This window comes from Eucyclogobius newberryi, unplaced genomic scaffold (genome assembly GCF_026437365.1).
Source record: "Eucyclogobius newberryi isolate DKJ021-1_F unplaced genomic scaffold, fEucNew1.0.hap1 SCAF_9, whole genome shotgun sequence".
NCBI classification, from domain to species: domain Eukaryota; kingdom Metazoa; phylum Chordata; class Actinopteri; order Gobiiformes; family Gobiidae; genus Eucyclogobius; species Eucyclogobius newberryi.
In genome coordinates this window covers 32,903,093-32,919,329 of record NW_027316532.1, presented here as the reverse complement: position 1 = coordinate 32,919,329, position 16,237 = coordinate 32,903,093, and the positions used below count along the sequence as shown (strand labels likewise).

The following is a 16,237-nucleotide window of genomic DNA, read 5'->3' as shown; positions in this document are numbered from 1 at the left end:
TCTATTTGAATGCCTTGCTTGTTCCAATGAACCCTCAGTGTACTTTAACATTTCAGTAGCTGTATTTGTGTGCTATTATTCATCAGTGTGGAACAAAGACCACTTACAGAAGCTTTCTACACACAAGCAGTGACAAACATTGTGAATATTGGCTTGGCAACTGTGTGTGAAATCAAATATAGTTTAATTTATGTTCAAGAGGTTCCAAATCTCTGTGGGACGTCCCTTGTTAAAAAAGGTCAATACATGTAACATGTGGCATCAACACAAATAAGAACTGAATAACAAAAATACCCACATCTTTCCTTCTACAGCTACAGTTAACACTTCATTTTCTTCTGCCGTCACTTCTTCTACAAATACTTTTTACAACTATGAGTTTATCCAATTTGCCCAAAAGGATAGGAACTTGGTTAAAGTACAATGACTTAGTTACACTCAGTTACTTCCTCTAAGGACCTGGGCTACCACTTTAAGACTAGCATCCCTTGACTGCATTGCCAGTATCCTAAAAAGGCCAAGAATCTAAATCATATGTTATTGAGAGTTGGCCAACCAAACAAGCAGAAACCATATGTGGGATTATTGTGCTTCTTTATTCAACGCATGACCAGAGGGGCTGGCTTTCTCAGGACCTCCCCTGAGGGCTTGACTTGGGATGAGAGGGGGAAAAATGGGAAAGAGGAGGGGTGAGCCAGTGCGGTTTAGAAAAGTCTCTTCTACTCTTTCAATTTATAGGTCCTCTTTGAACACACCCACAAGGAGGACGAGGACGGCAGCAGTCAGACAAAGTCAGGATGTGACATCACCCACAGGAAGAAAAGCCAACCACTTTTATTCTCCCTTTACTCTGTTGCTGTTGTTGACGGAATCTGGGAACTGGTGGTCAAATAGCAGCTGTGAAGAAACAAAGTGACACAACACCACTCCTCTGGGAATTTACTGCCAAAGGGGTCAAACACTGATCCACTCCCGATCCTGATTTCAAAAAGGTACATAGTAGTTTTCTCACTAACTTTCACTTTGTACTATCCTCTTCCCTTTATGTCCTCGTCCACGGGAGACGTATCTTCAGAAATATGTGCATGCAGACACTGCCAACTGCTCTGCATGATCAGGCACGCTTTCCTGGGAGACTCCTAGGCATGCAGAGAAACTTTCCCACACAGACTTGAATAAGCACTAACCGAGGCTGTCCAATTATAAATGTTTGTCTATGGCTTTGTTGGAGCACAAAAAGATCTGTAATGTGAAACTCAAATGCTTTGTTCTGGCCACATCTACAGCTATCTCATGACCACGTCTTCATCTTCCCTCGCTGCTGACTTCAGACTGAGGCAGACTGTCCCACTCTGTGCTTTTGAAAAAGGAAGTGCTCCATTCAACATGATCTATACACCGTATTCTTCAACTAGCATGGACATAATGACAATAGGTTGATTTCACTTGTTTGATTTTGACCGCGGTGACATAAAACTGTAACTCGAAGGCGGATCGTGTTGCAACAGTGGGACTTGAATGTGACTCTGGAGCTATATATGAATCATCAAAACAGGCGTTAATCTCCACAGTATTGTTGAACAGAGCAGAGCTGATTGAAGAGTTGCCAGCACTTTGCAACACTTTATATGTTTGTATCCTATGCCACAATACTCATAGCGGACATGACCTTTGACCTGGCTAATAAAAGTTACTACATGCTCAAAACAAGACTACATTAATAGCCAAGAAAGAAGGACCAGTTAAATGTCAATATATGGCTAGGCTGTCACAAACCTTCTACTTATTCTAAGCTAAAATTATTAGTTATCCATGTATCATGTAGTATTTCAGTCTATTTACATAAAGACACATAAAAAGCAACATTTTGAACAGAATCCACAGAAACATGAAACAAACTGATTTTGTATTTGGGACACAAACAACAAATTACTTTTAGCAAGGAGAACATTATTGTACTAAACACAGTAACCACTTGGAATATTTTCTCACGCCATTAAGTCACACTTCTAATTATTTCACAGCTTTTTTTTTCATGACTAATGTTTATTTATTCATACTACGCTTGTGTGACAAATGATGTGTGATTCTTCCCAACAGAAAGACTGAACCTTGTCTAAAGAAGACCTTGATCCCTATGACCTGATCTGAAGGACGGGAAAAGTGTGCTTACATAAACAGAAAGTCGCGATCTACCAAAAGTAAACATTATTTCAGGGAGCATATTCTCCCCTTATCACAGGGGAAACCACTAAGTTGATGGCTCTGTGTCTGGGACAAGTTTTCAGCAAAGACAAAACATTCAGGCCAAAGAAAAGATTTGAACCAGGAACACAAAGATTTGAACTGTATAAGAAAGCCCAGGCCTCACTGAAATCGGGCTTGGACTTGAGAAAAGTGGTCCAGCTGCCGGACGGAGAGAACATCAACGACTGGGTCGCCGTTCATGTGGTGGATTTCTTCAACAGAATCAACTTGATCTATGGAACTATGTCAGAGTTCTGCAGTGAAAGAACCTGCCCCATTATGTCCGGGGGGCTGCGGTATGAGTACAGATGGCAGGATGGGCTGGACTACAAGAGACCCACCAAACTCCCCGCTTTAAAGTACATGCATCTGCTGATGGACTGGATAGAGTCGATTATTAACAACGAGGACATCTTCCCCACCAGAGTAGGTATGTGTGCACTGAGCAGGCGCAAACTGACCTGTATCGCTGAATGTGTGTAACCTAACGCAGGGAATTGACTGCAGCCGGCTGTGCATCTGGGATGAAGCGGCTCACCTTTATTAGGCTCTGAAATGGGATAACACAGTTCAGACGGAGGTTAATTAAACAGTATAATGTTGACATTTAGAGGGGATTGGATGGCTCTGTGCTGCTATGCTGCTCTGTGGTCATTTGTCTAGCAATATTTTCTGTACATGATTTTTATGGGTTATTTATTACAGCTCCACCACAGCCTTGGTTAACGGATATACTGTGTTGATTAGATACTTGTCAGTTCCAATAATACACAGAGGCTTTTCCCTATCTTCATTATGCAGAAGTAAGTCCACAATCTTGCACTGTCTTTTTGGAAGGCTGCAATGCAAGATATTACACAAATGTGCAATAAGCAATAATGATGTTAAATGTAATTGATATCTTTAATAAAATTCCTCATATACTTTCATTAGAGCCAACCTTAAGCGTCATCTGGTCTGGTTTAAGACTAATATGTGTACTGTAGCTCATCTCAGTAAGCAACAAATAGTGACTCTAACATACAATTATGGCACACAAACTTGAAATGAGGAAAAAATAAAGATATTGTGATGAATTGTGTAGCAATATCTGTGCAGCAGGATGTCTTATTTTGGTTTCTTGCTTAATTTCAGGTGTCCCATTTCCTAAAAACTTCCAGCAGGTGTGTAAGAAGATTCTGAGTCGTCTCTTCAGGGTTTTCGTCCATATTTACATCCACCATTTTGACAGCATCTGCAGCATGGGAGCAGAGGCCCACATCAATACATGCTACAAACACTATTACTACTTCATTACTGAGTTCCACCTTATTGACAACTCAGAACTGCAGCCTCTGGTAAGATTATAGCCACATCTTTAGTGATATTTAAATGTGTATGATTTGTTTAGGTGACTCTAAAAAGCCGGTCTATGGCGTATTGTACTATACACAACACATGAGTAAAAGTAATGTGTTTCAGGCATGAAGAATTGGTTTTCAAGTGTCAATAAACGTCACCATCATAAAGCCTGTCCTGAAAACGTGAAATGAAGATAGGACATAGGACGTGTCAACATTGCTGGATAAATATAATAAACATAGCTTTTATTGTTTTTGCCGTTACTACCTGAGGCACTGAGTTTTGTTACAGATATAGAGGAAGTACAGTCTCGACTTTCCCATTATTGTACACATTTTCCATTACTGTTATAAAGTAGAACAGCTTTTATCACTTGACACATTTTCAATTGCATGAGCTAATGTTCACGTGTCATTTGTTTTGTTTGTGCCCCACAGAAGGAGATGACAGAGAAGATATGTCATTAAAAAGAGCTATGGACAAGTTTACCTTTCACCTTTATCTGAGTCCCAGGAGACAGTTTTCCCTTTTATTCAGTTGATGTTGTCATTTCATTATGTGCATGGCGAACTTTGACACTTTGCTATTTCCACTTGATATGTTTAATTCAAAATGTCATGTGGTGCAGTGACGAAGAAATAGCCCACATCTTATTTTCTATTTTGCATGAATGTTTTTTCTTATGAGTTATGATCATATGATATTTTTAAGCATTTTGTGATTATGCTTTGACTGCATTAAAAAAAATACCCGAAAATGTTTGAGTCCAACATATTTTTAGTTTTAGGCCTTTACTTATGGTACTATTGCTTTAGTTGTCAACATAATAAGGGTCTTGAGCTATCAAACAAGCAAAAACAATGTATGAATCTCACTGTTCCTTTGTGAGGAAATAGAAATAAAACAGGTGTTATGACAAACCTTTTCTGAAATCCCGTCCCGTTATCGTTGTGTTACTTTTAATCGCAGTTGGCAGGCAACTGAAAAGGTATATTTACCGCCAACTACTGTAGTCGTACGTCTTTAAAGTACGTGTTTTACGTTATACTTTATAAATAAAAGATATACCCATGACGCATTAAGACGATATCTTCTTTTGACCAATAGAACACGAGGAAAAGCGCTGGAGCGCGCGGTAGGCGGGGCTCTCTTTGATTACGTCCCCGCGCGTGCGTCACTGCTCTGACGATGGATCACATCTAGCAATGGATGCCTGCCTCAGCCGCCGAAGGTTTTAACACTTGGTTTGGCCGAATTGGACTTGTCCAGGTGAGAACGCTTTATTCCACCTCGGTCTGTAAAGCGGGGCGATATTGTGTGTGGTTCAGAAGCAGAGTGAGGGAAACAGGAGATGATCAAGGCGTCAATGCTAACTAGCCTGGTTAGCTTGAACTTAATACAACATTAAAACGCTGTAATGAAGTTCATTCCTGTTTGCAACACAGGCTATGTGTAAAATACTATTATATATACTATACACACGGTTTAGTTTCATTTCAAAATCCCCCAGAAGATGCATTTGTTATTAAGTTACTGGTGTTGAAATATGTGGAGATGCAGGTGTATTGTATATGTTTATGTTGACATGATTTGTGTTTTCTCAGTTGGCAGAAATGGTGAGGTACAGCATGATGACAGAATTACAATCCTTCAAGGTCCCACTCAAGGTAGGAGGAGTAAAAGTGCTGTTTACTGTAACTGCATTTCCTTGACCTGTAAGCGTATCAAGGAAGTAGTTTATTGCAAAAGAGGTTTTACCACTTCTCATGTCTTGGGGCCTGTGACAGATTCGGGTACATTTAGGATGAGTTGGAGCTTGTACTGTTCGTGCATTTTTGGGCAGGTTGCTACAAGATTCAATATTAATAAAAGCACATATATTTTATTCACACACATTAGAAAGGGCACTGCGTTGACTTTCTGGTATTTCTCACATTGCCCAACACATGATCTCTACTGCCAGCCCAGCACTTTGACTCTGATCACAGCACATCACCTTACGTGGCCTCCTCAGTCACAGGACGGCCCCGCGGCGCTGAGCCAAGGTGGGCAGAGCTGTGGAGCATCTCAGGATAGTGGACTGACTCCAGATCAGATTCAACAGCTTTCTGATGGCCCTGCAGGTACTTGAGTTACAAATGAAGGCAAACTGCTTTCTGCTCTGTTCATCTTTTTTTTAAATAAACTTCTCTTTACTCAGTGGAGGATGAAAAAAGCGTAAATGTTGTGGATGCTGTTAAAAGAAAGAAGAAGAAGAGAACTAGAGCCACGGACAGCTTCACTGGCACTTTTGATGGTGATTGTATATTTGGTATTGGGACACGCTGTCCTTGTCAGTGCAGCAGTAACAGCACTTTTGTCTCCATTTGGCAGATCAGTACAAACTGACTGAAGTGCTGGGTCAGGGCGCATATGCCAAAGTACAAGGATGTGTTGGTCTGCAGAACGAAGTGGAGTATGCTGTGAAGGTGACATTTGGCTCATTTTGCCATGCCAGTTTTTAATAACTCTAATTAAATCACAAAAACTAGATATTCCCTCAAGTGGAGTAAGATTATGGAATACAAAATGTGAGGAAATAAAACATTCAATAAACAAAAGGCCATTAAAGTATAAATATGAAATATAAAATGCAAATGTTCAATAGCTAAGGGATAAAAGGAGAGAGGTATTGTAATTCATTATGTATTGTATTAGTATTATCTGCAGCAGACGATGCAGTCTATATACATATAAACTGGAAAAACAGGAACAGGAAGCATCAAATTGTAAAATTGTTAGGAAGTAATTGGTGGGAAATGTCTTCCCACTCCTTTCTTAACATTTTATATATCTTTATACATGTTTTCTTTTCTCTGAAGTGATAATATAAAATACTTTTATATCAGGGGATTGAATTGAACATAATGATATTATACATTAAATGCTCTGTATTTACAGATTATAGAGAAGTGTGTTGGGCACAGCCGCAGCAGAGTCTTTCGAGAAGTGGAAACACTTTATCAGTGCCAAGGAAACAAGTGAGTGCAGATTGTACAAAGTTATACAAATAATAATGTGAAAACAGTTGTTAATTGGGTACATCTTGAAACAGGAACATTTTGGAATTGATCCAGTTCTATGAAGACAGCAACTGCTTTTATTTAGTATTTGAGAAGCTGCGTGGAGGTACATTTAATGTCAACCCACCCCTCTTAATTATAACTTATAGAAATTTGGGTTGTATATTTCTCTTCCTTAGGCTCAATTCTTACACATATTCAGAACCGAAAACACTTTGATGAACTGGAGGCCAGCAAAGTAGTAAGAGATATTGCCCAAGCGCTTGACTTCCTTCACACAAAAGGTAGGTCCACTAAGTGATGGTGTTTTTTTTTATGCCAGCTTGTGTTTTAACTATTTATTTTTCTACAGGCATTGCTCATAGAGACCTCAAGTTAGAGAATATCCTTTGTGAATACACAGATCAGGTACAGTTTTATATAAATTGTTATAGAATGAGTTATTGTCGTTGTCTTTACTATTCTGTATTCTGTTCAGGTGTCTCCAGTCAAAATATGTGACTTTGACCTTGGAAGTGGAGTGAAACTCAGCAGTGCCTGTACTCCCATAACTACTCCAGAGCTTACCACACCAGTAAGAACTATAAGCTGTAGTACATTTGCAGTATTCGAACAAGGCTATTCATGTTTATGTACCTTTGGGGTATTTTAGTGTGGCTCAGCAGAGTACATGGCTCCAGAGGTAGTGGAGGTGTTCACTGATGAAGCCTCTTTCTATGACAAGCGCTGTGACTTGTGGAGTCTTGGTGTCATCCTCTACATCCTTTTGAGTGGAAGTCCTCCGTTCACTGGGCACTGTGGCAGTGACTGTGGCTGGGACCGTGGCGAGACCTGCAGAACATGCCAGGTGTGTTTTACAGTCTATCATTGTTTCAGGACAAATGAGCTGCATCTGCAAAGCTGAATTACTGCACTGAAAGTATGTTTGTTTTATAGAACAACTTGTTCAAGAGCATTCAACAGGGAAAGTATGAGTTTCCAGACAAAGACTGGGCCCACATTACAGAAGGGGCTAAGGATCTCGTATCCAAGCTGCTGGTACGTGATGCAACTCTTCGATTTAGTGCTGCTCAGGTCCTCATGCACCCTTGGGTACAGGGAGTAAGTATGATTACTCGCATTAAAGAGTTGGCCGTGTATTAACCTGTGATGTCAGAAATGCTCAAACTCTTTTAACTTCTGCAGAATGCTCCTGAGAGAGGTCTTCCTACTCCTCGTGCGTTACAAAGGTATGCAGCAGCTTAAGATTCACATTATTTTACATTATTATATCTGAATTGTGACTAAAATTATATATACAATATATATATTTTAGAAACAGCAGCACCAAAGACCTGACCCAGTTTGCAGCAGAAGCCATTGCCTTCAACAGGCAGCTGTCCCAGCACGATGAGCAACAAGAAGACGTAGATGCCATCGTCTGCTCCATGAGGCTGTCTCCTCCCTCCAACTCTAGACTCGCCCGCAGGCGGGCCCAGTCCAGTGCCCTGCGCACAAAGGACTTTGAACCTGCTTCGGATGACCTCGGAGGCTAACTGGCCCACACAGATCTCATCTACAAACTCTGGTTTCCTACCCACCATTCAGGTTATTCAGTATTTCCTTTGGGGCCCATTATAACGTGTCATCAGTGAGTAACTGTCCATGATGCTCTTTTCCACGGCCAGTAATCTCATCTCTTGGATGGGAGTAAAAGCAACTAGGGAACAGTTAATCTTTGACCGCTGCCTCTTAATTCAGTCCAGGTCAAAACTAAAATAATTGAACAAGCAACATTTATACATGATAGATGCAGAAACCAGGTCAGTGAAAGGTTATTTATTATGAAAGAGCATAATAAGCCAGGGCTGGTAAGGTCTGTTACTGAAATAGTTTTAACTTTATTGGATGCACTTAAGTACTTTAAAATAAGTTCTTGCTTTATTTGAATATGATAAATATTCTAGTATTCTATTGTTCCATCAATGTGAATTTAATACTGGAAAATTATCTGGGATTAAGGAACATAATTTACCTCAAAGTAGTGTTAAAAGTAAGACCATCTAAGGTCTGGTTTGGTTGTGACCTCTCGGTTTTATGAGGCATTTGTTTGTTGGATTTTTTTGTAAAGTTAAAGGGAAGGTTTTATTTTTGTATTTGTTTGACTTGGTGACTTTTACTGAAAAAGTTTTATTTTAATGAGAAACATTTTTTCCCTTTTTAATTGGACGTTTGCTGTCTTGACTTGCCCTCGAAATGATGCGTCCCCAGACTTGATTCACATAGTTGCCATGGACACCTCATCCCTATAGCAACAAAGGCTTTCTTTGTTCAGAGTTGCTCAGAGTGAACAAACACATCAGGAAATAAGCGCGTTAAATGCCCTGCCTGCTGTAATGAATCGTTACTGTTGATTTGTGTGTCTCTTTTGACTGTAACGGCATCAAGCAACTGGTACAAATATGAGGGTCTGCATTGGTTTGACAAAGCTCTAAGTCTATGCATAAAGCTCTGTGTGCAGGAGCTAAGACACATGCCTGACTATTTTCACTAGAATGGTGTGTTCACAACATAATAATAAAAAACATCTTAACCTTGTTTCTGACTTTCTCTCATATGTTTTGCTTCATTCTGAATTTAAATGCGAACCGAGTTGAACACTATACACAGACCATATGAGTTTACATAAGTAGCAAATCTATTATTGTCACTATTTCTGTGGACGCTCCTGTGCTCATTTATACTGCTACATCTGACCAATTGGATTGTAGTTCCCCTGCAGCGCCCCCGGGTGGTTTATGGCAGTAGTGACGGGACTCGCAGCTGCAGTTCTCTGTCTGCAGCTGAACGTGAGATGAGCGGCAACTTCAACACGATCATCATGTGAGGAACAACTACACTCGGATTCACATCGTAAGTAGATCTACTTCTTAACTGATGCACGGGTGAAAGTGTTGTCTAAGAGGCTGAACCACGTGCCCGTCTGTAATTCAGCTGTAGCAAATCAGCTGGTCTCCATCCTTTTGTTAGAACTCAAATCTATTTAGTTTTGATTCAATGGAGTAAGCCTGTGAACTATTTTAAAAATGTTGTTTTAATAAATAGATGTTTGTTCATTTGGAAATGTGTTTTTAACTGTTAAGGCTTTTGAGTTTTTGTCATTGTTTACAGATACCACTGAGCTGCTTAAGTCATGGTGCCTCCTCCTGATAAAAGCCTCTCTCAAGCCAAGGTGCCCAGACAGCCCACCAAGTGGAAGCAGAGCCTGCCCTCCCCGGCCCTGTGCTGTGCGTGTGGTCTGTGCATCTTGTTGGCGGGCATTAACCTTACTCTGGTGGGGGCCTTTGCCTTTGGCACCTTCGTACCCTCAAGTAACCCACCCATCATCATTGGACCTCTTCTTTTATTAATAGCCCTGGGCTTTTTCACTGGCTGCTGCGTGGTCAGCAGGAGGCCCCCTGCCCACACCACTAATCAGGCCGTAGGGGTGGAAAAGTGGGGGCTGATGCGCATGGGGACTGTGGCCTTTGAGATGGAGACCAGTGAGCACACACTGCAGGACACTACAGCCGTCCAGCTCAGTCCAACCAACTCTCTAGCATCCTCTCACAAGTCCAACTCCAGCCAAGAGGCCAACATGGCCCCCCTCCCCTGCCAGGGTCTGCAAACGTCACTGGGGTCTGGCTGAGAGCAGAGGTGACATCACAGTCGTCCTCTATGAACCATTGTCACTGGCAAGGAAATGAAAACAGGACACATTCTCCTTAAAGTATTATGATTGATTCTCTGTTCCCTGTTAAGTAGCATTATTCTTCTCGTCTTAGTTTGTGGTTTGTGGAATAGTTTGAGATTTAATGTCATGAAAAACTGATTGCATGAAGCGCCTGCAGTTTGTTTTGAAATGTGATTGCCTTTACGTCTGTGCTGCACAGACAGAATTAAATCATTAACACATTTTAAGACCAAGTTTATTGGCATAAGGCGCTGCAAAATAGGAGATGGGTTATTCTTATCAGAGAACCACCAGCCTCTGCAATGCAAACATGTTTCCCATATGACTTGGCAGAGAGGCCACTGTTTACATCTGCTGAGCACAAACAGTCGCTCTGACACTGGATCTGTTACAGCCCAGCAGCTTATTGTCTCTCCGTGTGTGGCTTCGTGAATGATTACCTTGAGATTCATAAAAGTCGTAGCTAGTGTGTGCTAAAAGATAATGACATATATCTTGGCATCCTGAACTAATTAAAAAAGTAACTAGTGAACAGGTTACATTCATCTGGAGTTGTGTGTTATCTGTTGATGCAGTTGGTAATAAAATGTGTTTGATGGTTTGTTATTGTCGTTTTTGCAAATTGGAAAATGGAGCCCATTATTGTTAAATTCATAATAAGAAAAACCTTTCACAGTTAATTTGAAGAATAACCTATTTTATCCACATGCACACAAATGGAGGGAGTTTACATGGCCCATGTTCCTTTTCAAAGCTCAGAACATGTGTGGTATTTGGAATAAAGAAGAATTCTGTCGGTGATGGTGCTATTCTCTCTTTGTGTCAAAATTACAGCAACAAAATGAGCACAAGCCATGGGAATAATGTCCTGAACACTGTATCATTTTATGAAAAGCCAATTACACATATTACAGGATGTCACCCACTTTTGAGTTAGTGAGTTCAATTAATTGTAGCTAATTAGTAAATAGATCAAATCAAGTTAGAGGGCTGTGATGATGTGGGACTCATAGTCACAAATATGAATATGCATTATCACTAATGTCATGTTAATCAGATCATTATATCATTAGCTAATGTTAATACTCGTTATTGTGTATCCCATATGTGGTCAAGATAATACATTAAACACTAAATTTACTTAAAAATACTTCAACAACATTTTTCCACAAACAACAATAGAATACTTCTCAATTGTTTTTCATTATTTACAGTGTGGCACTACAGTGAGCTGTAAGTCTAAAATATAATTCCTTTCAAGTAGATGACTGAATGCAGCCACTAGATAGCGCCCTTATTCTGAAGATTGAAAGAGCAGCTTGTGTCGCATTTTCTGTCCAAACTCAATTAATATAAAGTAATTGTATTCTACAATACTAAAATGGAGAGAGTGAATTATATTACTTTGTTATTATTTAGCTATTAATGTGTGAAAATAATTCATTCTAATGTAATAAAAAAATGTTTTGTGATCTTCCATCTTATGATCTTATTTATCATCATCTAGAACTGAAAGTCATATTAACAAAATAAACACTCATAACATGTACAGCAAAATATCTATTCTAGACCCTTAAATTACAATTAAGGTGGCAAGATTAATTAAAGTATTGAAATTTTTGATAAATTATCAAATTACAAAGGCTGCAATTGCTCATGTGATAAAACCCTGTGATTTACAAATAATTTCTGGAATTCATAGGCTCCTTTAGATTTCAAACTGTCCTCAAGTGTTTGAAATGTGCACTGTGAACTGAATCCTGATTCCTATCACAAAACTTTATTTCCCTAAAAATTGTGCATCCCTTAATTCCACAGGACTGATGACTGCAAACATGCTCATGTATACTCGTATACTCGTATACTCTTAAGAACTGTGCTAAATCTGCAGGATGAATGCAGTGAAGGGCCTGTGCCGTCCTTGTGCCGTGCTTTGCCTTTCAGAGAGATGCAGTGTTCCTCCTGTGGCCTCAAACAACCGGGTCAAATCCAACCTCAGCCTGAAAAATGCATTTCCCAAAGGTGGCACGCGGCACAGCAGATAACCAGATAGAACAATAGCAAGGTTAGCATGTCTTTGACCTAAGTTTGAGCACAATCATCTGCAGGCAAGTGACCCCAAATATCTCACACATTCCGCACTTTACAGTGCCATCAATTCTTCAGTTTTCCCCATAAGCGCCACAGTGTGATATGATATGATATTTTGAATTAAAACAATACAACTCAGTCTAAGGTAAAATTGCAAGGTTCCTGTGTTTTTCCTCTGTGAAAAGTATGTGTATAATTGTTTACTAAAATTGAATTACTGTGTTATTTAAAAATAATAATAATAATAATAAATAATAATAATAATAATAATAATAATAATAGGTAAAACTACAATTCAAAATTACTGCTGAAAATGTTTGGCAAAGTATTAAGTATAATATGTAAGCAGAGTGATAAAAAAGATTTCACATTTTAATATTTATTCATGACTGGGCTTATTTTTATTATTTAAAGGAACATTTAACATTTCAGAAGGAGCCACCTGCTTTTCTCCATGGAGATATTACTGCTTTGCTGGAAATGTTCCACGCTATGGCATTAAACTTGCTAATCTTGCATTCATTCGATTACAGTTTTTTTTGTAAAAGTGATGCCATTGATTGTTACCATGGTAATATATAACTCTAATAAATAATCACTGAATTAAAAAGAAGAAAGAAACTCAATGCGTCATTGCCCTTGGATATCCTGAATTTATAGTTGTATTTGTATATAGATATGTATTTATTGACTTTGTGTACACTGTAAATATATGTAAACCATGTGAAACTTAAATAAAGTTGTTTAGAAACGCAAAGCTATAATGCAGACAAGCAGGTAGGGGACTCCTGCACCTGAAAAGTTTCATTGTGCACTTTTAAATTTCAAAATGTTGCTCCTTTTTAAATGCATTTAAAAACTATAAACATATCCAGGTTTCCATGACCACAACATGTTCAGTTTTATTCCTAATGACGGTTCACCAGTGCTGACTTGGCCATTGTAAAACTAATGATATCTCTGTTCAGTTGGTCTAATCCTAATCTATTTCAATGGAGGACCCTGCATTAAAATGACAAAGCGGGGGAGGAGGAGCATATTTCCATCTGATGATAAATGTGCAAATGTCCACCAAAGCTGAATCAGACACCTCAATTTAATGGCCTGATTGCTTGTTCATTTCTCGCCTCATTCTCTCGCAGCACTGCTCCCTGCTTTTTTAATGCGGAGTTGGTCATATTTTGTCCCAGATTAGTATAGACGACGGCTGACTGTTGCCTCTTCTCAAGGTATTTAGAAGACATAATTCATTCATAGATCTAGAAGTGCTTCCATTTGTCATCCTCATTTTTTCTGCCCACTCTGATGCTCGTTCCTCTGGGTGCTGTGTGTGCGTGTGTCAGGGGAGACCGTGGGGGCCGGAGCAGTTTGCAGCTGATGTATTAGCTGGCATATGCAAGCTATGAATTATCAAGAAAGGGAAAGGAGTCAATTATCCACTCCTAAAGAGCAGCCCGGGCCTGTGTGGCCTTGGGGCCCCTTTCCATATTTACCAAATCATTTCACAGAGAGGTACGCAGGGATATTCGAAAGAGAAGAAGAGGCCCTTAGCAGACAGGACACAGCACCTGCATTCACACCTCAAGCTTCGTACGTCTTACTTCTGCACATGCTCAGTTTGGCTTCCCCCCTGTACAAGGGCGTCCAATGTAATAATCCATTTTTACAACCCTTCAAACTGGTCTGGGTGCAGTGGCTGGTATATATCCATGCCATGACCGTCAGCCATTTGCCCGTGTGTCCCAATTCGCTCCCCTCGTCTCAAAAAACGCCGGGCTCTTGATTGACTGCGCCGCTCTGCTTAATAGAGTGGATATGGTAAATGAAATACCCAGCACTTTCATTCCAAAGTCTCTTACCCCCTGTGTCCCCAGTCACTTTAGCCTTGACATATTTTCACAGATTGAGTGCTGTATCCTGCTTCTGACGGGAAGACAGGATGGAGGAGGAGGGGGTGAAGGCGGAGGCAGGACAGCGGAGGTGATGGGACACTCTCGGGCACGTACACACACTCGCAGGGGCTGACCTGACAGACTGAGCCCCCCCGGTGATGGACAGGGGCTGACACTTAGGGAAATGAGGTGGTTAGACAGCATTATGAGCAGGCTGATAGCTCGGTAATGGGTTTTAAAGTTTGGAATTTAACACAGGAGCCCACAGGGGATGGCCGGACAGGTGGACTCCTATCAGAATAAAAAGGACAACTCTCACGGGACGCAGAAGGAAGCGTGCTTGTTTGATTTGTAGTTTTTTTGAAATGCCAGAGCAAAATAGGGGAAAGTGGATCAGAAAGCTCTATGCGTGCTCTTGTTAAGGCCACTTATTTGAAAGCACTTGAGAAAAAGTTTTCTTTAATTTAAATCTCCCATTCGCTCAAAGATATCTCTACTAAATGCACAATAGTTTTAATCTGTTATGGATGAATGCTAAGGGGAATCATAAAACAATGAACATTTTTTCATAGCCTTTTGTTATGTTTGGTGAAGGTTTATAATTTAGCACGCTCCTTTCCATTCCAGGCTGCCTCTGAGTCTTAGAAAAAGGGCTTCTAAATTTAGCACCGCAACGATAAACTCTTAAGTTATAAGACATAGGCTAATGCGTAAGGATGTTAAAACCAGTGGGGATAGTTAAGTGGAGATTAAGGGACATGTGAAAGACTTGGGTAAAGCTCCAGTATGAGCTGTGTATTTGTTTGCCGGGCATCAGCTCACAGGAAACAATGCAAGGAGAGGCTCACTAAGTGTTGGCAGAAAGTGATGGACTGATACGGTCTCAACATCTCTTCTATTACTCCTGTTGACTGTGTTGGGACTGGTCCGCTTTAGTGCTGCTCTGGGTCCGCCTTGGTCTGGTCAGAAAAGATTTAGAGGAGCATTACGGCTGCGCTGGTATGGGCCAAAGTAATAGCTGTAGGACTCGTTTCCTCAACTTTGGTTTAGGGCAGATGAATTTGGCTTCTCTGAGAGGGTTATAGCAAAAGAAAAGAGCACCGAGTGACGCGTAAGGATTCTTTTCGGTGTAGCAGATGAGGAGGGTTCACAATACAAATCAAGTCCAGGCGGTGGTGAGCGCGCCTCGGCTCGATATCCTGGAGGCATCTCTGTTTGCTGCCCTCCAGAGAGAACGCAGCCTATTCACAGAACTCACAACTGGTCAACAACTCACTTCTTGTTTATTACAGGCAGAGACGTGCAGGTGTGGTTGTGAAGTATTATTTTGAGAGAGGATTTCTGCATATCTTTCATAGAGTGTCTCAGCTTTAATCTGCATCTGTCGGGGAATTTGATATCACTTTTATCAGCTCAAAGCAGCTAAACAATAAAGCTGCAACTAACAATTATTTTAGTCGACTAGTCAGAGGCCTTTTTTTCCCCCGATCAGTTGTGTAGTAGTCAAATTATTATTTCGATTCAATAAGTATTTAACTAGATAAAGGTAAAATATGATTCAATTGAAGGCTTCTAAATGGTCACATTTATTTAGCACTTTTCTACTTTTAAGGCACTAAAAACCCTTTTCATCAAGGAACAACTCACATTCACATGCACATTCACATTCTTTACGATAAATTGTATTTTTTTATATATTTCTTTGTCTTATTTATTGCTGTAAATCAAGGACTGTGCACGGAAACCAGAGTTATTTACTTACAATTTGATGCTATTTTTACAAGCTTAATGGCTCCCTACATTGTCCTTTAACATTAACTAAACTACCATAAACAAATTGTTAGTTTTTCCTTGCCATCTATTTCTAATAATGGCAATGTTTTTTTTTTTTT

General features: G+C 40.0%; 3 protein-coding genes across 4 annotated transcripts; all 3 read left to right on the top strand.

The window, feature by feature from the left end:
* The first annotated feature begins 741 nt into the window (after window positions 1–741).
* Window positions 742–4,345, top strand: mob3c (MOB kinase activator 3C). Of its 2 annotated transcripts, none has more exons than XM_072439019.1 (4): window positions 742–992; window positions 2,101–2,677; window positions 3,382–3,584; window positions 4,026–4,345. In XM_072439019.1, exons 2-4 carry the CDS (start codon window positions 2,260–2,262, stop codon window positions 4,053–4,055), a joined length of 651 nt encoding a protein of 216 aa, XP_072295120.1. In that variant the 5' UTR covers window positions 742–992; window positions 2,101–2,259; the 3' UTR covers window positions 4,056–4,345. The 2 variants fall into 2 exon arrangements, with proteins under 2 accessions (XP_072295120.1, XP_072295119.1); XM_072439018.1 differs by having other exon boundaries at window positions 744–992; window positions 2,105–2,677.
* A 394-nt stretch (window positions 4,346–4,739) lies between these two features.
* mknk1 (MAPK interacting serine/threonine kinase 1) lies at window positions 4,740–9,077 on the top strand. Its single transcript, XM_072438380.1, has 14 exons — window positions 4,740–4,857; window positions 5,193–5,255; window positions 5,552–5,711; window positions 5,789–5,884; window positions 5,962–6,056; window positions 6,529–6,608; window positions 6,683–6,756; window positions 6,830–6,934; window positions 7,003–7,058; window positions 7,129–7,224; window positions 7,303–7,497; window positions 7,587–7,751; window positions 7,836–7,879; window positions 7,966–9,077. Exons 1-14 carry the CDS (start codon window positions 4,798–4,800, stop codon window positions 8,183–8,185), a joined length of 1,509 nt encoding a protein of 502 aa, XP_072294481.1. The 5' UTR covers window positions 4,740–4,797; the 3' UTR covers window positions 8,186–9,077.
* Window positions 9,078–9,464: 387 nt separating this feature from the next.
* Window positions 9,465–10,345, top strand: LOC140354038 (transmembrane protein 275-like). Its single transcript, XM_072438855.1, has 2 exons — window positions 9,465–9,542; window positions 9,801–10,345. Exon 2 carries the CDS (start codon window positions 9,823–9,825, stop codon window positions 10,315–10,317), a length of 495 nt encoding a protein of 164 aa, XP_072294956.1. The 5' UTR covers window positions 9,465–9,542; window positions 9,801–9,822; the 3' UTR covers window positions 10,318–10,345.
* The last annotated feature ends 5,892 nt before the right edge of the window (window positions 10,346–16,237 follow it).